The sequence below is a fragment of the Aotus nancymaae genome, unplaced genomic scaffold, assembly GCF_030222135.1.
Source record: "Aotus nancymaae isolate 86718 unplaced genomic scaffold, 86718_ANA_hifiasm-v0.15.2.pri h1tg000022l_1, whole genome shotgun sequence".
NCBI classification, from domain to species: Eukaryota; Metazoa; Chordata; class Mammalia; order Primates; family Aotidae; genus Aotus; species Aotus nancymaae.
This window is the reverse complement of record NW_026988435.1, coordinates 8,849,684-8,874,998: the sequence shown is the minus strand read 5'-3', so window position 1 is coordinate 8,874,998 and position 25,315 is coordinate 8,849,684. Positions and strand designations below refer to the sequence as shown.

At 33.8% G+C, this 25,315-nt stretch overlaps 1 protein-coding gene across 2 annotated transcripts; it reads right to left on the bottom strand.

Moving 5' to 3' along the window:
- Positions 1-2,669: 2,669 nt before the first annotated feature.
- POU1F1 (POU class 1 homeobox 1) lies at positions 2,670-19,548 on the bottom strand. Of its 2 annotated transcripts, none has more exons than XM_012454655.2 (6): positions 19,285-19,548; positions 15,992-16,141; positions 7,551-7,775; positions 5,341-5,505; positions 4,545-4,605; positions 2,670-3,348 (listed from the first exon to the last, which is right to left on the bottom strand). In XM_012454655.2, the coding sequence occupies exons 1-6, from the start codon at positions 19,424-19,426 to the stop codon at positions 3,138-3,140; spliced, it is 954 nt and encodes a 317-aa protein (XP_012310078.1). In that variant the 5' UTR covers positions 19,427-19,548; the 3' UTR covers positions 2,670-3,137. The 2 variants fall into 2 exon arrangements, with proteins under 2 accessions (XP_012310078.1, XP_012310079.1); XM_012454656.2 differs by having other exon boundaries at positions 15,992-16,063.
- Between the last annotated feature and the right edge of the window lie 5,767 nt (positions 19,549-25,315).

Below are 25,315 nucleotides of genomic sequence, written 5' to 3'. Positions count from 1 at the left end.
CAACTGGATTGATGTTGCCTTAAAGGAAGCCTGAAGATTATGAAGCTGGATTTCAGGTGCCCTACTGTTGGAAAACCACATTCCCCCAACAACTTGAAAATACACACACACCCCAACCATCCCGAAACACTGAAAATATTTATTTGACTAGACAGATCCTTACCACCATTAGAGATGGCAAGGTAAACTGTGTGAATGAGTTTATCAGCCAACTTTACTAGGTAAAGTTGAATGTACTGAACTAGTAGAAGTGACAAACATCTTTCTTCCACTTTAATGGACAACTCTACTGAATTTCTGAAGACTTAAAGAGCTCACAAATGCATAAGAAGGAAAAACTGTATGGCTAAAGTCAGACTTTGCCATTTATTCCCCAAAGTATGAACGTATCAGTCTACATAGTGAATTATATGTCATTTGCTTAATTGAGGTTTAGGATTCTAAATGGCATTAACCATTTTCTATTAAAGATTAATCAAAATCTATTAAAGTATTATTTTAATGTAGTCATAAAGTAGTTTATAATTAATAAAAATGAGTTAATAGTAAATACCAGTATTTGCTATTTACAACTAACTTATGAATAGCTAAGTGAGTGTATTAGTCCATTCTCACAGTGTTATAAGGAAATATCTCAGACTAGGTAATTTATAAAGAAGAGGTTTTACTGACTCACTGCTCCACATAGCTGGGGAGGAGGCCTCTGGAACCTTACAATCATGGTGGAAGATGCCTTTTCTCAGGGTGGCAGGAGAGAGAATGAGAGTCTAGCAAACGGGAAAGACCTTGTTAGACTATAAGATCTCACTATCAGTTCTCACAATAGAACCAAGTTACTATAAGGGAAACTGCCCCTAAGATTCAATTATCTCCACCTGGTCTCTCCCACCACATGTGGGGATTATGGGAACTACAATTCAAGATGAGGATTGGATGGGGACACAGCCAAATCATATGAGTGAGCAAAGAATTGCTATTTCACTGGGCACAGTGGTTCATGCCTATAATTCCAACACTTTGGGAGGCTGAGGAGGGAGGATCACAAGTCAAGGAGTTCGAGATTAGGCTGGGCAACATAAAGAGACCCTGTCTCTACAGAAAATTTTGAATATAACCAGGCATGATGGTGTGGCACCTGTAGTCCCAGCTACTCAGGAGGCTGAGGTGGAGAGCCCAGGAGACTGAGGCTGCAGTGAGCCATAGTCACGCCACTGTACTCCAGCCTGGGTGACAGAGTGAGATTCTGTCTCAATAGTAATAATAATTCGCTATTTCAATAGTAAGTATTAACTCAAAATAATTTCTTTTAGGAAAAAACTATTGGTACCCAATACTGGTTGTGTCTAAACTTGAAAAGAATGACCTTATGGATAGATGTTTGAAAATACTAATTATGATCTAGACATATGATCTAAGCATATAGACATGCTTATTTTTGCTACATAAAGTAAGAATAAACATTACCAGATGATTTATATTTAAAATGTGAAACAATCACTAATGTAGACTCATATTACATTACATTTTATTTCTATTTGCAAGTTTCAAAGTGCATATATACACATACATTTATGTATACATGATCCGGCTTTTAGCAAACTAAAGAATCCCTTCCCCAATTAATGTGTTTTAAGTAGGCGAAGAAATATTGAGTTATCCAGAGAAAGAACTTGAATGCCTGTGTGGCTGAATAATTGGAATTTACTCTTAAATTAGAATGTTGTATTTATACTTTTTGATGCTAAATGTGTGCTTAAACATGGATGATTAGACCACCGAAACCGGTTTTGTTAGTTAAATGTCTATCTTTGTTAGTAGTATATCAAATTTTTACCCATCCAATTGATGGTGATTATGTACACACATATATATATGATCTATGTGGATTATGACCTGTAAATATGCTAGGTCTTTAATAATATCATAAAAAGATACTGGATAGTATAATTTATTTACTAAGCATTCTAAATCAACAATAAAAATTGTTCTAATTGTTACCACTTTTGTTATATAAAATAAGTTAGAGAAACATTGCCAGCAGATTTACATTCAAAATGCGAAAAGTCACTATTAAGTTGATATCCCATTACAGTTTGCTTGTGCTAGCATGTGTCAATGAAATACATGCTTATATTGTAAATAAATATGTCCTTTCCAATACAGTTCTCAGAATTAAAATCTCAACATGTCAAACTTTTTACAAATAGTAAATCAGATTCTAATCCATTATACCAAAAGTGATCATGGCTTATCATAGAAACCTGGATGATTTTCTAGAATGTGAGATTGCAAAAACATTATAATTTAAAATTAGGTGACACCATTCACATTTGTAGCATTGTTAACATTACACCCCTTCATTTAACAAAGATTGTGTGCCTAATAAGGGCAAGAATTTCCCAAGCCCTGGAGAAATGATAGCAAACAAGCCAGATATCTTCCCATCCTGTAGTAGCTTACAGACTAATGGTTTGGGGCTTAAGAATCCATAAAACATTATTTTCTACAGCTACAGATCAAAAAGCTGACATTTAGGAAGAATAAAAAGATCGTAAATTAACGTTTCTACAAATATCTTTTGAAACAGTTCTATCAGCTATATGCCCTAAATTTTAGCTTCAAAGGTGTCCATTCTGACTGACGTTTATTCTTAAGTGTAGTAATAATAGTATAAGACACCGCCAGCTCTAAGTTCAAAACTTTTAGTTCAGACAAACTAGTAGAGTCGGCAGTAAGCAGAACATTGGATATTTCTTGCAATGTGCTTTAAATATGTGTCATTACTGACTTAAATATTAAAAAGCTAATAAACACGTTTGGAAAAGGGAGCTATAAACCGATACATACACTCATATATCCGTGTGTGTGTGTGAGAGAGAGATCGTTTTATTGCTATTAATATATTTTGCTTAAAATGTATAATGTAGCTTCCGAGAATAATTATTTAAGTAAATACCATTGAAATAATTTAAATAGCTGATTTCTTTTTTTAAAAAAAAAAGTGGAAAAGTAAAGCTTCTGTAAAAGCTATTGGTATAAAATGATTTTAAGTCAACCAAGTAATTAATTTCTGTTTTTGTTGAGAATGAGAAAGGAATAAAACAGGAAAAGAAAAGACTATTACACAATAGAAAAGCTTATCTGCACTCAAGATGCTCCTTAGAAATAGAAAATGAGCTCTGATTCAGACTTGTCTTCACCCGTTTTTCTCTCTGCCTCCGGTTGCAAAACCAAACTCTTACTACTTCTTTCTCCAGATTCAGTTCTTCAGCCATCCGCATGATCTCCTGAGAGGAAGGTTTATTCTGTTCTCCAAAGTGTCTCTCCAGAGCATCTTTAGCAGCAATACTGGGTGGGGTAGAGATAGGAGGTGAAATTATGTTGTTTTTAAGTGAAGATTTTGGCAGATTAAAATTGTTAGGTTGAATTTCCTAAATATTAAGATGAAAAGGAAGTTTTAAAACTCTGAACACATTTGCAAAACACTTTAACAAGGACAAATGTACAATTTGCTAACTATGTAGATGTGTTGTCTTATGCAAGGTACAGTTGAGAGTCACAGAAAGAAAGAAGTAGGGGGACCTAGGCTTTCTATGTTTATTCCACTTTGTGCCACCAGAGGGCACTGAGTTCTTGAAAAGAAAGTGAACATTTTCCCAGTCATTTCTAAATCTCTCCAAATCATTTAGGGCTGTGTGCAATAAAGAAAATCTCCAGTGAACAACCAACCAAACAAAACAAAACCTGACTTTTAGCATTTCCTAATCGTGGCTCACAGAAACTACAAAAAGATCAACAAGCAATCTTTTTGGGTTGAAATGCAAGAGTCATGTTGAACTTTAAGAAACTGAAACACTTACTAGTGTTGTATTTTAAAATAATACAGATACCATAGATACTACATTGCCACAACCATAAGTTATATCTAAAAGGATGACAGATATGGCCACTCTCTTAGAAATGATTGTTTGCTTTCTGTTTTTATTCAAAATTTCTGGAGCAAAAGTGTTCTTGAATCAATCAATACATAATTTTCCATCAAATGTTAAAAATTATTAGCTCTCCATTTTTCACAATTAAGGTATTAAATTATGATTTTTAAAACCTATCCTGGTTCTTCATTGGACTGTACTCACCTTATATTTATTTGTATTTTTTATCTTTTTATTTTATTTTACTTCATTTTATTTATTTTTAGATGGAGTCTCGCTCTTGTTGCCCAGGCTGGAGTGCAATGGCGTGATCTCAGCTCACTGCAAACTTTGCCTGCCAGGTTCAAGCAATTCTTCTGCCTCAGTCTGAGTACCTGGGATTAGAGTCATCTGCCACCATGGCCGGCTAATTTTTGTATTTTTAGTAGAGACAGAGTTTCACCATGTTGGCCAGACTGGTCTTGAACTCCTGACCTCAGGTGATTCAGCCGCCTCAGTCTCCCAAATCACCTTACATTAATATGTTATGTTACACCTACATTACAATCAAATGCTCATTTCACTTATAAAATACCAGTTTTGTCCTCTAGAAAGTCTTTATATAAAGAATACCTTATAGTTGTTCTTCGTTTTCTTTTCCTTTCATTTGCTCCCACTTTTTCGTTGTACAAAGCTATAATGTGGAAAAGAGATAATTACAAACTCCAAGTAGACTTTCTACAAAAAACTCTCAGATTTGGATTTCAAATTTTCTTGATAAAACAATATAAAATAAAAATGCCAGACATTTGTGTCTTAAATTATTGCAGTTTAAGTCATTTTCTATTACAGAGCTTAGAGAAAAATGTTAACACAGAAATAAATATTAATCTTGCAAAGACACCTTCTACAAACAATATCCTCACTTTACTTTTGTTGGAATGCTTGCTGTAAATACTCTCAAACCTCATTCTTTATCCAGCCCTGACATCTGTATGAGTAGATAATTTTATCTCATTAAGTTGCATATCTAGCAATTGCTTCTATTATTTACTTGGAAGACTGGTGTGTGCAAATGCTCTGTGTACACTAATATTTGTATTCATATACAGCTTCTTTAGTATAAAAGAGAGACAAAAAATATGGATGTGTAAAAAGTATTTTACCACTTCATGCCGATGCCACCTTACCTTGCAAGCTTTCCTTATACAGCTTATTCTTTCCTCAATAAATTTATTTCCATACTTACATTGCCCTTCCTTTTTGGTTGCTGTTTTTAGTGTGATGTAGCAAGATGTTTATTTTTAATCTCAAAGTGAAAAGGAGAAAAAAATCCCTCAAACCTCCTGCTTCAGCATTAATCCCACTGATTGAAGCCATTATTGTTAGGTTAAAACATAGCACAGCCTTCAGAGAGACAGTTTAGTACCTCCCACTTGCTCAGCTTCCTCCAGCCATTTGGATAATATTGCTTTCAGTTTGCATGCATTTTTAAAGCTGAGCTGCAGATTTTCAAATCGGCAGATAGTTGTTTGACTGAATTCAGAGCCATGCACAGCTGCCAGGGCCTCTCCAACATTTGTTTGGGTGTATCCTGTGAAGGGACAATAAAGACCGTCAGCTCCAACTTTCCAAGAAATGTTAATTTTGGCTCGCTGTCACACAGATCTGTGTATCTTTGTCAACTATTACATACTGTTTTTTAACTATATATTCTCGGCAAAGAAGAATTATTTAGGAAGGTTCATTGTACTTTGAAGTACTTGTCCAATGCTTCAAAATATATTTCTTCTAGTTAATAAATTACTTTTATCTAGTAATCAAAAGAATTCACATAGAAACCTCTGCCATTCATAGTATTTAGCCAGTGTTTAGGTATCTCTTAAACACTTTATAAAAAAATACTTGAAAATTATGGCTCTTTTTATCATTATTGTTAAATATCAAATAATATATGCTCAAACATCTTTAACATATTAACTATAATGCATCAGATATATGGTTATATATCACAAATTTTTTTATTTTAACTCTAAAAGATTCAATGATATTGTTGAAGGGTACTAAATACAACTAAGAATTACGCTACTTTCCCTAAAAACATATTTACTAAGAGGTCATGATTATAAATTTCATATATACCTCTGAGCCTGTTTTATAGTTTTTGGTAATGCCTCTATCTTCAGACAAAAGATCCTATTGTTTGTCCCAAACATTTTTAGAGTACAGCTGAAATAATCAACATATAGTTTGAAACATTCACAGCAATATAAATAGAAAACTGAAAACGAATTTCACAAAGATTCCTGCTACTGTGTTTATTACATGTAATAGCTAAATATGATTTCAAGACCTAAGGCTATATACCAATACGTATAAAATGGTTACATATGATGCCCATCAATAAATATTATTATTAAATTACCAATGGTTCATTTTGCAAGTGCAGAGGTTTGAACTATCATTTCAATCCATTAAAAATATACACAACTTTATGCAATTTTACCAAAGTTAATTGTTATAGTTGTTTTATGTTAAAAACACTTCAATAGAAAAATGAGCAAAGGCTCTGAACAGATAATTCACAGAAAAGGAAATATAAATGATTGTCAAACACATTAAATAATACACTTTACACTCATAATAAAAGAAACTTTAAATGAAATAAGCATGAGATGTCACTTTGACCTGTCTGATTTGCAAAGATCTAAAAGAATAACGGCATATCTTTTCCTTCAACCACCATTTATTTATTTTATGTTCTAGTTATACTTTTCTAGGTGCTGGAGATATCATTAAGGATAAAACACAAAGATAGATTTTTAAAACTCACGCCTTTTTGGAGTTTATATAGTCAGGGGATGGTGAAAAATATTCTCATGGTGGTAGTAAAATTTGGTACAACGTCTCTGCAGACCAGTTTGACAACCGCTATCAAAATTACCGGTACACATACTTTTGATCAAGCAATTATGCTTCTAACTTTTTTCCTACACACATATTTATATGGGTGCAAAATAACATTTATAGGGTTAATCATCGTGGCATTGTTTTTAATAGCCAAAGATTGGAAACCACCTGAATTTCGTCAGTAGAGGACTGGTCAAATAAATTGCAGTATATTCATAAAGTGGAAATCGGCAGCTCCGCAAAGGAAAAGGAGCTCTAGAAAAAGTACTATTGAAAACTTCAAATAATACTTATGTTTGACGCAATATATATATTTGCTTGTGTAGGCATGAGATATCGTTGGAAAGATACAGAAGGAACTCACAACAGTGATAAACAGAAAAAACAAGCAGAAGGGATACATGTCGCTTATATTCTTTTGTACTTTTGAATCATATGAGTGTATGGTCTATTCAAAAGTTCAGATAAAATACAGATAAAAATGGACACTTTAAAACTAATCTTGAGGTGGGAAAGTTTTGAAAGATATTATTAATTTAAAAATTATGTATTTAGGCTCTTCAGAAATTATAAGAAAGACTTTTGGAGATATCCATAACAACTACCTATGCCCACAGTAGAGATGAAGAATGAGAATTATCTTAGACTTCTGAGCAACATATAAGGGATTTAAGTAATACAGATTTGCAAACCGAGTTATTTTTCCTGTTGCCTTTAACAAGCACATACCTAACTTAATTCTTCTCACTTTAAATTCATTGGCAAACTTTTCAAGTTCTCTGATCTCCGGAGAATCCATGTCTATTGGCTCTTCCACCAATTTACTTTTCCGCCTGAGTTCCTGCTTGAAATCAGCAGCTGTGGGGTCCTCTGCCAGGAGAGGCTGGTGTATAGGAGGAAATCCATGACTCAAGGTGTGGTCGGGAAATTTATAGAGACAAGGGGTTAAACTACCTGTGAGTAAACAAAGAAAAAAAAATGAAAAAGACCATTTGTAATTCTTCTTTATTTCTATATAAGGAAGGTTCTTGTCTGATGTGGCCCTTTATTCTGCTCTAGCCAGTCTCAATACTTAAAAGGTTACCTTACATTCAGTCTTCTGAAGTGGGAGTCAAATTAGCTTAGCAGAATTGAAATTATTTATCTTCTACCTTCTCCAGAGCAGCAAAAAACAAAGACAGGGTTAAAGGAAAGAAGCAGGGGACTGCGAATAACTAAAATAAAAAGAAGCGACTTCTTTCAGAGTGTACATTTTCTATCATTTTTTTCTCTTAAATGGCACCTATTCCTGGGAATCTGAGGTTGAACTCTAACCAGAATCTATGTTTTGAACTCTGTTTTCTCAATTCACTGAACAAATAATCTGTGAGGTTTGTTGTAATCATGGCACTACATGCTTTGGCTAAGTGCTCTGCTGAGAAGTTTTCTCGAAAAATAACAACGGAAAAATAAAAATGATACAAATAACTCAATACAGTATAATAATGATTTACATAGCATTTACATTGATTTAGATATTATAAGTAATCTGGAGATGATTTAAAGTAGAGGATGTGCCTAGTTTATAAAGAAATACTACATCATTTTATACCAGAGACTTGAGCATGTAAAAGTTCTGGTATCCTTCAGAGTCCTGGAACCAATATCCCACATATATCTAAGGATGATTGTATAAGAAAGACATTTTTACATAAAAATATTGAATGATTAATCACTTTCTTAGAAGTATAAATAAATATTTTAAAATAAATTACTATGAAATACATGCAATAATTATTCTTAGAAACTTACTGAAAAAATGCATCAAGAGTTCATGCTACCTATAATTTCTTCACACATACATTCTCAACTCAGACATGAGTAATAATGTATTTTTCCAGAATACATAAATGTTACATTAATATATCAATATGTAATGAGCAAAGTAGAGTATAACTCAGCAAATTATTGGTTTATATTATTTATATAAAAGTATGTAATTATAAAGTGCATCCCATCTAATAGCATATATTATTTTTCTAAAGCAAAGTAAACATACAAATGAGAGAGTAAACAAATTAGAATAAAATAAATTTGTCTGCTTTAAAGCTGGGAAAAAGATGTGAAAGAAGCTATTTTTGTATTTAAAAAAATTCCTGCTACTTTTATAAACCAAACTTATCCAGGTTCACTTTTGTAAAAGTCAGTTAACTATCCATTTTTTTGCTTTATTGTGTGACATCTTGGTCAGACCAGGGAACATTTTTAAAAGTAATTTTGCCAACTTTTATTATATAGCTTTTCTTCAAAATGTTTATTGTCTGTCGGTTCAGTGTTTGCTTTTTGTTAATTTTAATTTTTTTCTAAATTAAAAGAAGAACTAATAGATGTAAAAAGAAAACTGATGACATTTATTTTAGCATTTATTTAATATTTATCTAAAGACCTGTGCTTATGCTTCCAGAATTGATTCTCACATATATTTGTAAAACCTTCACTTCTTTCATTATTTATGTATATCAGGCATCAGTTAATAAATTTAATAATAAAATACCCTAAGAAAGAATATAAAGAAAATCCAGGCTACTGTTAGATTTTTGTACATTTAACATATTTTAAGCCACTTTCAGTAACTCATTTAACCTATGTTAAATTATGTTTATTTTATATAAATTGTGCATTTTTTACATAAGCATATCATAAAGTTTGTTATCACATTTGATTATTATTTTCAATTTCTCTTGCTGATCATAATCATGTACTGCTACAGATCTTTTATGCAAGACTGTGTTTTGTTAATTTCACATTTGTCATCTTCTTTATTTTCACACAAAAAATGAGCTAGGAAAGATATATATTTTTTCTCATAATTTACAATGTAGAAAATTTAAGTAGAAAGAAATTAAGTAACTTTCCTCCAGTGCCCAATGAGTTAACTTTGCAGTTTAAACCAGAACTGAAGTCTAATAAGCATTGCAGTAAGCCACATCAAAATAATTGCCTGGTTCATTTGTCCAGGCAGTCTATACTGAGGTAAATTAAATAACTTCTCTTTAAAAGGTTTTCTCTGCATTTAAACACCTTTGGCTATGTTAAACAAATGCTTTTAGACAAAAATATTATGACAAAAATATATAAAATATGTCATCCCTATTTCCATAAAATTGTTTATTTGTTCATTTACTTATTTTTTATTTTTAGAAATGGGATCTCACTCTGTCTCCTAGACTGGAGTGCAGTGGTAAAATTACAGCTCACTGAGTCTCAGATTTCTGGGCTCAAGCCGTCCTCCCACCTCAGCATCCTGAGTAGCATCGACAGACATGCTTCACCACGCTCACCTAATTTTTTAAAATTTTTGCACAGACAGGATCTTACTGTGTTGTCCAGCCTGGTCTCAGACTCACAGCTTCCCAAGCGCCAGGATTATAGGCATAAGCCACAGCACCCAGCCACAAAAATTTAAAGGTAGTTTATACATTATAAATACTCTGGGCCGGGTGCGGTGGCTCAAGCCTGTAATGCCAGCACTTTGGGAGGCCGAGGTGGGTGGATCACGAGGTCAAGAGATTGAGACCATCCTGGTCAACATGGTGAAACTCCGTTTCTACTAATACAAAAAATTAGCTGGGCATGGTGGCGCGCGCCTGTAATCCCAGCTACTCAGGAGGCTGAGGCAGGAGAATTGCCTGAACCCAGGAGGCGGAGGTTGCAGTGAGCCGAGATCGCGCCATTGCACTCCAGCCTGGGTAACAAGAGCGAAACTCCGTCTCAAAAAAAAAATACTCTGGGAAAGTGGACGCACAGAAAAAAATTTGAATGGAATCTATGAAAAGTACACAGAAAATACCATGTTACAAGATTTGGCATCCAGAGCCAAAAAAGAAAATGTGATGTGTGATACACTTTTATTTTTTATTATGTTTATTATTTTTTGAGACAGAGTGTTGCTCTTGTCCTCCAGGCTGGAGTGCAATGATGTGATCTCAAGTCACTGCAACCTCCGCCAACTTGAAGCTATTCTCCTGCCTCAGCCTCCTGAGTAGCTGGACCTACAGACATCTGTCACCATGCCCGCTAATTTTTGTATTTTTAGTAGAGATGGGGTTTCACCATGTTGGCTAGGCAGCTCTTGAATGCCTGACCTCAGGTGATCTTCCCGCCTTGCCCTTCCGAAGTGCTGGGATTACAGGCATGAGCCACTGTGCCCGGCCCACTTTTATTTTTCATTATATGAAAGTGTCCACACTTATCTGCAGTGTCACAGATTTCCTGGAACTAACTTCACACAGAATTTAATCACAACCATTTAAAAGCACAGACGAACTTCTGTTTCTATCATCCGAGCCTGCATTTGGGTGAGTGTGGAGAGTGATTGGGATAATATGTATAGCAATATATTTTTCAAATCCTTTTAAAACCTAGATTACTGAAAAAAAAATAGGAAGAAAATGAAAGATGTAGTGAGTCATGTGCAACGGAGGTCTCATAAACATTTTCTGAAACATGGATAAAGGAAAATTATTTTGAGGCCTGGACATCACACACACAGCTCGGAAGTGTTTGCACACTACAGTTCTAATCACATTTTCACACTGATCATTAACCCTTCAGAGCCTTTGTAAATTGCTGTGTGTGCATTTCTGTGTGACAGAGGAAGGAGAAGAACAGAGGTAAATCTTTTAAAGCAGGCAATGGGGGTCAGAGATAGGGCTCGCCTTACTAGGCGCTGACTCTGCGTACCATAGCATGGGACAGATTGATCTTTGCAGCATGTGGTTAGCTGACAACATCTCAGGTTACAGGCTCGATGCCTTAAAAAAAACAGGGGAAGGCCGGGCGCGGTGGCTCACGCCTGTAATCCCAGCACTTTGGGAGGCCGAGGCGAGTGGATCACGAGGTAGAGAGATCGAGACCATCCTGGCCAACATGGTGAAACCCCGTCTCTACTAAAAATACAAAAATTACCCGAGCGTTTGGCACGCGCCTGTGGTCCCAGCTACTCGGGAGGCTGAAGCGGAAGAATCGCTTGAACCCGGGAGGCGGAGGTTGCAGTGAGCCGAGACTATGCCACTGTGCCCCAGCCTGGTGACAGAGCAAGACTCCGTCTAAAAAAAAAAAAAAAAACGGGAAGCAGAGGGACATAGTAACATACACCACCCTGCTGTGCTGTAACATGTACAGGAACATGTGTCTACATATCCCCCTAGTTCATGCATGAGAATTCAAAGGAAATTATAAACTTCCGCTGTGATAGTTTCATTTTTGTGCATTAGCAAATCCTATCCACGTATAACAGGGGCCCATTGCCTGTTTTTTGTAGATGAAGTTTAATTTAAATACAGCCATGCCTGTTTACATACCGCCTGTGACTGCCTTCCTGCTACAGCGACAGAGTTGAGTAGTTGCAACAAAGACTAGTAAGGTTGAGATGTTTACTGTCTGGTTCTTTACAGGAAAGGGTTTCCAATCCCTCCTCCGGAAGTGAAAATACATCATGTTACTGCCACCAAACACCATTCATGACGCAGAAGCAAAAGACCTTCAGAATTACTCGTTTTCTTAGAGTTGTTACAACCCGAACAATTCAGGGCCAAATAAAACAAAGAACCAAGGAAAAGTAAATTAAGAAAAAAAAAATCAAATTTCAAAGAACGAAAAGAAGGGCTCCAAAATAGACTACTTCCCCCTGCCAACTGTCAGGCTGATTTCTGTTTTCTTCTGTATTAGCCCAGGCACTGAGAATATTTTCAGCCACACCAATCTTTTCTTTTAATATCCACTTGTCATCAAAAAGAATTGGATGCTCATCGGCTTAATTCCCAAGAGTTTTGTTTTGTTTTTCCTTTGAAATTAATTTTTAAAGCAAGGACTTTCACACCTCTTCTTGGATTGGTCATTATATCATCTAAAGGTGGTGGGTTTAACATTCATTACAGTGAGGTTCATTTGCTGTTTCCACAGGACAGTGGAAAGGGTGAACGCCCATTGAGCTTGTTTTCTGAATTTTACTCTGCTTCAGATACTGGAGAACAGAAACGATCTCAGAAACCCAAGAGTCAGAGTTTTGAGAAGCTTTTGTTGATATTTTGTTTTCTTTTGTTTCAAAGTTTGTTTTATTTTGTTCAAAGAAGAGATTTTGAACAGCATTTGCAATTTTCCGTTTTCTATTATTTGTACTATAAGGTGTTGAATTCTCTAAACTCTCAGGAGTAAAGGGACAGAAGGAATTTAGCTGCAAGAGTATCTGAAGAGAAGATCAAAAGAGAAATCATGTTGAGCTGACACAAATTTGCTTCCTCAACTCCAATAGAGTTGTAGTACCCACCACAGCTTAGATATGAAGAGATTGAAACTCAGAATCGTTAAGTCACTTGAACAATTTTAGTAATTAATTAATGGCATGGATAATTCATTACTTCCAATTAACCATTCTCTTTATTTTTATTTATTTATTTTTTTGCATCTGGACTATTAGGTACAGTGAATTCATCTGATCATTAAAATTCTACCTACCAACCTGACAAAATAAGAGTTATATCTCTTCTTTTCCTGTGGGTTATTAATTTAATGAACTGCTCAAACTAAATGTAAGCAAGAGGATGGGTAATGAAATAACGTATGAAAATAAAGTAATTTCACATCTTTTAGAAATATAGTTCTTTCTGTAACTTCACTTTTATGTAGAGTATGTGACACCCTGTCATTGTTGTTAAGACACTTCTGTGGATTGTGTGAAAGTGGCTGATCTGATTAATGCCTTAAGACTTCTCAGAAAATTCAAACGACATAATCAGGCTTCTATTGTGTACTTTATACCTTTTCTCTCTTATGTCTGAATTCCTGTATTTTGTAACTCAATTTGTGCAGCTTTTCTGGAGATAAAAGCAGGAGAGTTTAGATTCTCTAAGATTTAATCTCTCACGAAGCAAATGCTAATATTGAATTATGTCCAAATATAGATATTCTGACATTTAAAGCATATCACATTTTAACAAAATCCTTCTCAAAAATATTCACTGTGCTTGTCATGGTAAGTTTTTCTTTCAGTCGCAAAATATATTTAACTTTAAGACAACAATGATACCTCTACACCTTGTGTAAGTCTTTTGCTCTTGATGTCACTAAGCCAGGATTTTGAATCATTTTGAAAGGCTCATCCGATGGTCTTTTCATTTTAATTGTAATGAGGAAGAGGTTCATGGAAGAGGGTTTGCTGAGTTCCTGCTTGGGGAAACGTATCAAAAAGACATGAGCTGCCAACACGCTCAGTGTGAACATTGGCACAATGGCTCCCATCCTGGAAGCAGGAAGGGTGTGAGAATTCTGAGGTCAGCTGCAAACTCCTGAGGCCAGCCAGTGGCCCTCTCTGATTTGGCGGAGTGGGAGGTGGTAGCAAAAATCATCTGAAGGTGTTTGGGCAAGAGATTATTGGCTGCTGGTCTGTGATTGGTTTTAATCTTGGTGCCAACCTTAATGGACTGGCAGGGACTGCCTCTGTGTTGTGTTAAGAGAGAAACTAAAGATGTACTTTGGTTTCTGGGAGCTCCTAGAAGGTCTTTCCTCCAGGAAACAGCAGCATGTGTTTGTCATTTCCTGTCTCATAATCAAAATGTTGTAAAGGCCACGGAAATCATTCCACCCTCACCTCCAGTAGCTAAATGCACATATTTTACTATTTTATAATGAAAGTAGATCATCATTGATCAGGCCTATTCTCATTAACTGTGAATACTAATTAAACATGTTGATCATAAATAATCAATTTTCTGGGAGGGGAAAAAATGGCTTTCTTTATTTCTTAATGATTAAAAAAAAAAAGACATCAGGATTTACAGGTCATCGTTAAGAACACCAGTCCTCATTTAACCATAAATATGAGGATACTGGTTTATTCAGAATCAGTAGGAGATTGATAGAATGTAGGAGAAGCTAACATTTTTCTGAATTATTATTTTAAAGTTTTAATGTTTTATTTAGTCTTAAATGAATAAATTTTGAGACATCAAAGATTAAACAATTTAATTAAAATTAAATTATTTGCTCCATTTTACTTCAAAATTATAGGAATAAATCAATATTTGTTTGTTTCTTTACTGCTTATCTGGATGATAAGAAAAACACAAATCAATTAGAAAAGATTTCACTAATAGGTGATTCCTTTATCCACAGTTTCTCCCTCAGCATCACACACATACACACCCATACCATGCACACACTCATACACACATTTTATCACAGTTTTAGTCATCAATAAGAGTTCTTTCCCTGCTGTAGTAAAACACAGAAAATATCAAATAATTTCTTTAAAAATAAACGAGTGAAAATCCCGTGCATAATAAAACTGTGCACTTTTAAAAATGATTAAAATCTTTTATGTGGCGATGCCATGAAATTGAGCAAGAATTTTTGGTGAATAGATCTCATAAGCCAGATCTGCCCATTCCTCAAAAACTGTGCTTCAATGCCTTCATTTATAAGGATCAATAAACAGGTAGCTCTACTTGATACAGTCATACTTCACTTATGTATAGGAGAAAAGTATCTAACTTCAATGATTTCAGTCTCAGTTAAGACTCACTCAGAAGCAATTCAGAAAGGGCTGCTAAAGCCTGAAACAGCTATCACTAAAGCCCCTGCCAATCACTCTTAGCTTCAATCAATGTCTTATTTATCTTTATGGAACAAATGTCTGAAGAAATATAATGATGAAGTGGGTGTTCTGTAAACCTGTGCTGTCTGATATGGTAGTTGCTAGCCACATGTGGTTACTGAGCACTTGAAATGTTGCTAGTGCAACTGAGAAACCAAATTTGAAATCTTATTTCATTTAAATAGCCACATGAAGCTAGTAGCTACTATTTTTTTTAGTGCAGATAAGCCTACCAATCGCATCAAGTTACAACTAACAGTTTGACAATAGTGAATTTGAATAAAAACCATACAAGGCAAACACAAGAGTTAAGAAGCACAGCAGTTCAGGGTTATGTGTGTAGGGAAATTAGATATAATCCCTATGGTCTATGAAGATGTTACAGAGCATGAAACAAGAAGTGGTAATTTTTAACAATAATTTTCAAAGTTAAGAAATCAGAATTTCATGTCTCACTCTGATCACAATTCTTTCAGGCCCAGAAAATACATCTAAGTGTCCCCAAATTCAATAACATGTAAAAGACAACTTTTCTTACCTGCCATCACTCCATAGGTTGATGGCTGGTTTCCATAATGACAGGAAGGAACAGAATAATGAAGTCCCGTTGCTGTGTTTCCCAACGTTGTCACGGAGAAATGTGTGCGCAAACATTCAGGAGTTTGGATCAAAGACAAAATAGATGGGACTGGTAAGAAAATGTATGAGGATTCAAGACACGTTCGTTTTATCTCAAAAGTACACATTTATGTGGTTCTTAAAGTTATATGCCAATGATTTTTTTCTCATTTGGGGGAAGTCTCTGATGAGCAGGTTAAAATGGGGGGGGATCAAAGTTTGTCTCATGTAACAAGATAATAAGTCATCAAAATGGACTTCATTAATTATCCTGTGCTCTGTGCTATGGCTACCAGTGCTCCATGAAGGGTGACTGACAAATTTGGACCTTGGCTCTTTGCGAGTTGCAGAATTCTTGTGGGTTCTGTTCAATGCAGACATTGCAACTCCTTGACTAGAAGAATAGTCTCTTAAAATTCTTGTGTTTCATGGTATTATAAAGCAATCTGTATGAATGAATACAGAAATTAACTCTTGAACAATGTATTTTTCCTTATTTCTCTAACAAATTTGTTTCATCAAAGTGGAAATGGCAGAGCAACTAGCCTTTTAGATATAGTCTTAAAAATCTCACCACATTCAGAGTGCTATTAAAAACCTGTGAAAATATATGATCTATTTACTTTGATATTGAAATCATGAGATTGTAAGTTTTCTATATATGCACAATTGATACAACCATTCTAATGATAAAGCCGGTCAAAAAATAAGTTCATTGATTGAGTGACTTAACATCCATAAAGCCGTATATAAACATGACTGTTTATAAATGGTTATATGCTTCATGGATCAATGTGTATTTTGAAAGTAAATTGGAATTATTAGACTTTTATCAAGTTTTAAACAAAAATCATCAAGTTGACAGAGAGCATAAAATACTGACAATAAAACCACTGGTCAATATTTCCTTATATATTTTATTTTCTCAATTTCTTCTTTTATATTCTGCATATATTGGTTAATTTTCATAAATACAACTATCTTCTTGAGTAAATGAGAGGTTATAAAGTACAGAATTAGACTCCTTTGAGAATACTGATATACAATCTAGTAATTAAATACATGCCTTCTCTTCATAAAGTAAAATATATTATTTTAAAATAGACAATAATCTTTAATTTTTAAATATCTATATATATTTTTATTTTATAACTAGTAAGTCAAAAGAACTAAAGTTATTTTGCAATATAATGATTACATATAAAAGTCTTACTGTGCATTCTAAAATTAAACAAATTATCATTAAACACATTTAATACTCAAGTGTTCCCATTAAAGCCAGTATTTCTATTATAGTTCCTTAGACATTTTTATAGATGATTATAATTTCATTAAAATATTATAAATCAATGCTACTATCATTTAAAACATTTGTAGGTCACTTTTATTAATAATAATTTTTTTACTCAGGAGGCTGAGGCAGGAGAATTGCCTGAACCCAGGAGGCGGAGGTTGCGGTGAGCCGAGATCATGCCATTGCACTCCAGCCTGGGTAACAAGAGCGAAACTCCGTCTCAAAAAATACTAATAATAACAATTTTTTAAGGCTTAAATAATTTTTGCTTTTCAGATTTTAGGAAGTTAAATACAGGATAGGCTAATTTACCAAATACATTGTTACTTATTTTTAAATAAATAAATGACATTTTGAGCATAAAATTAGATTTTACTAGATTATTACCTCAATTCTGAATTTTATTTTCATGCTGGCCAAATTATCTTCAAACACAGAAATAGTCTATTATTCTCATTATTCTCAATCTATAGAATGACATACTATTTCAAGTACGTGATTAGCTATGTGGTAATTTCTTAGATTTATTTATAGCATGTATTTTTGACAAAAACCTTCATTGTCTTTTGCAAAAATTATGTTGGAGGATACTTCCAGTATTACCTTTTAAGTTAAATTATGGGAATCTGGTGGATTTGGATCAATCTGTTGGATTCCCATAATTTAATTTAAAAGATAATACTGAAAAATCTCTACATTAAATGATTTTACCAAAGTCCAAATATCTGTTCTCTAGATTCTTTAAAATTCAGCAGAAGATTGATGCCAAACTTACAGATATATTTGGAAAGAGCTTAATTATAATAAAAGATAGAGCTTAAATCCTTCAAATCAGAATATAAAAGTATCAACTCAAATTTGATTTATAAATGTACATAATTTTATTATATTCCTAAATATGAGACAGATTGCATTTGAAACAAATGGAAAGTTTGTTCCACTTAAGACAAATTAAATTGGAGGGGTAAAATGTAGGAAGCAAAGAGATTATTAACTATCAAGATTCAAAGCATTCAGCAATTATATTGTTGTTTAATGGAAAATATTTATTCAATTCAAGTCTTTGTCTATTTGTAAATCAACTTTAAAACACTTTGTGACTGCATAAAGAATGAACACACTGTCAAAACATACGTATATGGCTGATTGTGTTGAGACAATAATTCTCAAGTTGAATTTTTGAATTCTAAAGTCTATTTTTTATGTTTAAAAGTTATGTGACTTGGTTACATAACTTTTCAAAAAGTTAAAACTTTTAAAAAGTCACCTAACTTTTTAAAAAGTTAAAACCAATGTTAAAACTTGTTTGGAAATGAAGCAACCTCTTCAGAACGCAATCGAGAAAATTTACCTTAATTCATGGACTTTAAATGCCATGTTATTTCTGGCTATGATTTCTGTGTCTCATACTAAAAATATGTTTATTAAAACTCAATTATTTTATTCCATGAAATCCATTGTTGTTGATATTCGGATTATTCTTTTGTGTTTAATATAAGGTTTATATCTGTCTTTAGGAGGTAGTAAATGTAATCTAACAGCCAAATAAATCCTTAAGATAAAGAAATAACACCTTTTAAATATTACGTTATTTTATAATATTCATTTCATTTGCTTCTTATTCTATAAATATTTCAATTAAAATGTTTTTCAGATTTGAAATGTCCAAGTTCACTTTTCTTATGTGGAAAACAGTTTTTCTTCATTATAACAAAGCCAATTACTATACTTACTAATATTTCTTTAAAAAATTCTTCAGCATGTTGACTTTTTAGATATGCTTACTATTTCATTTAAGACAAATTAAATTGGAGGGGTCAAATGAAAGAAGCAAAGAGATCATTAACTATCAAGATTCAAAGCATTCATTCTGAAATCTTTAGGCCCAGCCATATGTAAACTGCCAAAGCAGTCAGTACCTGTAGGCATCACATTGGTGGCATGGTTGGAGACTGGTAGACACTCAGCAGCACTGTGATGCATTATCAGAGGCAGAGTTGCAGAGGCGTCAGAATTCAGAGGTATAAAGGTATCAGCCGAAGTAAAAGATTGGCAACTCATTCCCACAGGAGAGTAGAAAAATAAGGAGAACAGCTGCTCCCCAAATCAGAGTTTTATTATATTACTGTCTCAAAAGGCCGATTCAATTCTCACTACCTGCATATATACATCAGGAAGGCTCTGAGGCACCAGGAGGGTGCGTGCTAGTATTTATATTGCAAGGAAATCCCTTTATACATGTTAATGGTTTTTTCCCAGGAGTATTGCTTTATCAATCTGAACTGTCTTCCTTTTTCACCCAAACATAATCCATGGCAGAGAAGGGAGCTGATTCTGGAGTATAGATGGAGGGGGAAGGGAGAAATCTGAAACCTTATTTGACAACTTCAGTAGTTTAGATCTTTTAGAGAGGAATCAACAATTTTGAAAATGTGTCCCTCAAAAAAAAAAAAAATACCACAATGAATGGAAAAATAGTATGTGTCTTTTTGCTACTAACAAAATTGCAAATGTATAAATATGAGATATTTTTCTTTTTTAACAACTTCTCATTAAATCAGCAAAACAACATGAAACAAAAAATGTGCACACTATTATACATAATTTTAAGAAACTGAATATTTAAGATTATACTGAGAGAAGCATATGACTAAATATGAGAAAACGTCAATTACTGATTCCTACTCAACAATGCACAGCTTTTAAAAACTATGACAATCGATATAAGTTTTACTATATCATAAATGGAAAAAACTGGATAAAATATAGTAGCGTTAAGTTGGTGCAAAATTACTTGTAATTAAAAGTAATGGCAAGAACCGCAATCACTTTTGCACCAAACTCAAATACAAGTAAGATATGGATAATTGTATCTTTACCTCAATTTCAATTTGCTCTTTAAGAACCCAACACTTGGTAAGCTGTTACTAGATGCTGACAATATTCTCAGTATTTATACAGTTATGTCATGCAAATCTCACAACATCTATGTTAGTTACGTACCTTGCCAACATCACTAAGCCAGACTCTGCCAGAGGCTGAAATCTTGGTGGTTCTGCCACAAAGCCTGAGGTAACCATGGTAGCTGCTAACTAGATGCAAACTTCTCACATGAAATGTATTTATTTTATATGAGAATGAAAAAATATTACACTGCAAACAACTATTTCAAACAAAATATCAGCATCAAAATTTTACAGTGATCATGATTTATGCATGTAATGAGTAAACAAAATACTATTTATGTAATGTATACTAAAGTAATATGCCAAACAGAAGTAACCAAACAGGAATAGATATTATTGATGTGAGTAGACACTTATTTTGTACTATGGAACATTTCAAGGTAACTTGGAATTGGTTGCTTTGTGTCAAATTTAATATTAATACTGATAATATATTTTCAAACAATTGAACACTTTGTCAGTAAGTGGCTGGTATTTTGGAGGAAAATATGTAAAAGCTTGCCCAAATCATTAGATATGGAGTGAAAATATTTATTCTAAAAGTGACGAATTTTTTCATTCTGAATTCTATATCTTTGAAGCTCTATTAATGTTCTCTAATGAGATGAAGTTTCAAGTAATCAAAACATTATTATACTCTTGCAGAATACTGACAATTTTCAGACTTTACATGTTTATACAAAAAGTGGTTTTTCAGTATGTCTATAAGGAGCTTCTGTTAAGAAAATTAAATAAAACTGTTTATTGGGTATTATATATGTTAAAAATTAAACTAAATGATATTTATAGAAAATAGAATTTGAAAATTTCTCTTAATAATTTTACTATTGTTATGTAGAGTCATTGGAATATGTTGGCAAAGTATCTGAAAAATACACTTCATGAAGTATACTGGAGATACTTTATGAAGTACCATAAATCCTGCCTAGCAAACACTACAAAATTTTCCCAGTAACTTACCATGCTATCTAAAAATTTTTAAAGTGCAATCTTAGACAGAATTTCTTCCATAATGATTTTTAAAAATTAAATACCTGTTCTGTTAAAATGAGGTAAAGCCGAGAAATAAGTATTTCTATTATAGTCTTCTATTATATAATATATCCATAGGATTATTTTGAGTGTACTCCTTTAAGACATTCTTAGAAGTGGAATTACGAAGCTTAAGTCTTACAAATTTTTGACATCTTGAAAACATTACCAGCTTGCCTTTTCAAATAATTAATTATAGTATGATTTTGATGTAAAATATCAGGAATAAGTCAAGCAAAAAAGAATTGTTATCAGGAGACACAGGAGTTTCTTGGCACCCACAGAAAAGAATCAAGTCAGGCCATAGAGACTGAATAGAAAATGAGGCATACCTCTCTGACTCTGTCACCTCAAAAATCTCAGGCCTTAAACTTTCAAGGAGGAGAGACTATCTTGTAGCTTCTCAGTTGACATTCTCTCTCTCTCTCCTCTCTCTCTCTCTTGCTTTCTCTCCCTCCCTCCCTCCCTCCCTCCTTCCCTCCTTCCCTCCTTCCCTCCTTCCCTCCTTCCTTCCTTCCTTCCTTCCTTCCTTCCTTCCATCCTTCCTTCCTTCCTTGACAGAGTCTCACTCTGTCACCCAGGCTGGGGCAATGGCACAATCTTGGCTCACTGCAACCTCCGTCTCCTAGGTTCAACAGATTCTTCTGCCTTAGCCTCCCAAGTAGCTGGAATTACTGGTGCCTGCCACCACACCCTGCTAAATTTTGTATTTTTCATAGAGATGGAGTTTCACCATGTTGGCCAGGCTGGTCTCGAACTCCTGACTTCAAATGATCCACCCACCTCGGGCTCCCAAAGTGCTGGGATTACAGGTGTGAGCCACTGCACTGGGCCATGGGAAATATTCTTATTAGCTATGACTTTTTGGTGAGTTCCAGAAGTACAAACATGGCCCCCAGTGGCCCACACTTATGAATGGGTGGGATTATCCCGGATACATTCAGTTGTTTGTAGACAGAGAGAGCTAGAGCAATTGTCTTGGAATACACCCTTAAAATCTGACTGATGCTTTTGTATATATCATCTTACATTAGCATTGGTGGTGTAAAATTCACAACTGTCTAGCATTCTCATTGTAACAAAAGTGTAAATACACATGCTTTACTAATCTGATAGGATGATAATATTTTAATCTGCAGTTCAAGTGCTAATATACTCTGTTTTCATATTTATATTTGCTATCTGCATTTAGTATTTTGTTAATTAACAGAGTCTATATTTTATCTTTTTATTTAAAGGCCATTCAGTTTTATTATCCATTCATGTCTCTGACAAATATGCTAAGAATTTTAATTTTTATTGCTTTTATAATTTTATGATTAAAATTTTAATTTCTCATCTTTTAAATTGATACTGGAACTGGGTATACATAATATTTTATGTAAGAGCTAAACATGTGGCTCATTTTGGTGTGCATTTTAATGATTTAAGACTTCAAAATTCTGCCTTATTTACTTACTTTTGCTTTTGTTTTGTTATTTTGGCATCCTGAGAAATTTTTTATTGACATTTTAAGCTGTAATACTCAGTATGTTTCTAGAGCTCATTTATAATCACTTAGATAATAATGAAAATTGTTGCTCAGTTTGAAAACTTCCAGATAAATAAGAAGAAAATTCTACTTCGAACTAAGATGACAAAAGAGAACACGCAGAAGAGAAGTCTTCAGCAGTTGTTATTTGTCAGCTTGATTCATTCACTATATTTCCTTTTAAATCAAGCAAAGAATTGACTTTTTTAAATACTGTAAGTTTCGAAAAAATGATCACATTTTGAGAAATATATACATATATAACTCCAGAAAAAATCCTATATCATTCTACTATAAAGACACATGCACACATATGTTTATTGCAGTGCTATTCACAATAGCAAACACTTGGAACCAACCCAAATGCCTATCAGTGATAGACCAGATAAAGAAAATGTGGCACATATATACCATGGAATATTATGTAGCCATAAAAAATATGCGTTTATGTCTTTTGCCAGGAAATGGATGAAGCTGGTAGTTTCTTGGGAAACTACCACAGGAACAGAAAACCAAACACCACATGTTCTCACTCATAAGCGGGAGTTGAACAATGAGAACACATAGACACAGGGAGGGGAGCATCACACACCAGGGCCTGCAGAGGGGTGGATGTCTAGGGGAGGAATAGCATTAGGAAAAATACCTAATGTAGATGATGGGTTAATGAGTGCAGCAAACCACCATGGTATATGTATACCTATGTAACAAACCTGCACGTTCTGCAAATGTATCCCAGAACTTAAAGTACAATTAAAGAAAAAGAAAAATATATAACCCCAGAAAAAATACTAATAAGAAATAATATTCAAATCTAATTATCTCTGGGTTATATGTAGAATTAAATCCTCTTTTTATTTTTTATATTTATGTTTTCTAATTTTTTTCTTTTTTTTTTTTTTTTTTTTTTTTTTTGGTGAGTTCAGAAGCAACGTATATTCAGAATGGAGTTAGATTCTGTATTTAAACTGTCTGGATATAAACCCAAGGTTTATACCTAAGTAGCTATATAATGATGGACAAGTGATTTTACCTTTAGTGTTTTGGGTTGTTTTATCTGTAACTTGCAACAATGTCTGGCATGTAATAAACTTTCAATAAATGTTACCAATTGCTATTGCAAAGCTCTTTTTAAAAAAAAAAAAAAAAAACTTGCTAGCCGCACTGTTTATTAATAAGCATACACTTTTAGTTTGTAAAAAAAACTTACACAAACTGCCACTGTTACTAATTTTATGTTTAATGCACAGCCTTCCTTTACCAATTTACTCTGCCACCTGCACTATAAATAATAGTAATTGTGCTTAATAAATATTGTAAAAACCAAAGCTCGGGGCCTTCGCTGCCTCCAGTAAAAAGTAATGGTCCTGTGGTCCCACTCTCTCTCTCTCTTTTTTTTTTTTTTGATTGCATTTTAGGTTTTGGGGTACATGTGAAAAACATGCAAGGTTGTTGCATAGGTGCATACGTGGCAGTGTGATTTGCTGCCTTCCTCCCCTTCACCTATATGTGGCATTTCTCCCCATGCTATCTCTCCCCAACTCCCCACCCCCCGCTGTCCCTCCCACTCCCCCACAACAGACCCCAGTGTATAGTGCTCCCCTCCCTGTGTCCATGTGTTCCTACCTGATATTGCAAAGCTCTTAACCATTGTTTGTTTAGTCTATGTGTTTTATATGTATTATCTCATTTTATTTTCACATTAACCTGGTGAGGTAGGCACTAGTTTATAGACTGCGAAACTGAGACACAGGTTAAATTCTTACCAAAGGTCATTCAGTAAGTGGTGAAGCTGGTATAGTAATCTAAGCCATTTAAAGCCTTAGCAAGCTACATAATACTGTCCCCTATTGTATAAGGAAAATCTATACAGATACTGAGATTTGTCTAAGTCAGTTCTGTATTTCATCTATGTATCTTCATATGTAGACTTTTTGTTTGTCACATAGCTTCAAAGAGAAAACAAGGAAAGAAAGCTGATTCTCAATGATGTGATAATCTTTTCAACTACATCTTGCTATAATCCTGTGTTAGTACTGCACTATAGTACATGAATGATACGGGCATTATTCCTTGCAGAGCAATGGACTGGAAATGCTGAATAACTTAACCCCATTCAATAATGTGCTCAGTTGATGCTAATAATTGTTATTTCCATCAACTTGCAATTCGAATTACTTTGAACTGATTACAAGTTGTGGATAATTCATACACACACATATGCACACATATATAATATAAAAACAAAGGAATAAAGATGGGCTTCCATTAGGATAAGAAAGTAAAAATGAATCAAAATTAATTTATTCAGTTAGCTTAAGTGGCAATAAAATGTTGTATTCCCACAACTCATAACTTTTAAAAAGATGATGAATTTTACTCAAAGTAGTTTTTTAAGGAAAAGATTACTCAGCCATATGG

Bases quoted from the DNA above. Each gene is read 5' to 3' on its own strand.
- POU1F1 (XM_012454655.2), bottom strand. From the start codon at position 19,426: ATGAGTTGCCAATCTTTTACTTCGGCTGATACCTTTATACCTCTGAAT. The intron at 7,776-15,991 runs GTAAGAAAAGTT...GTTTACTCACAG, and splicing joins AACCTATGGAGTGATGGCAG to GTAGTTTAACCCCTTGTCTC. The intron at 5,506-7,550 runs GTATGTGCTTGT...GTCCCTTCACAG, and splicing joins AGTGAGAAGAATTAAGTTAG to GATACACCCAAACAAATGTT.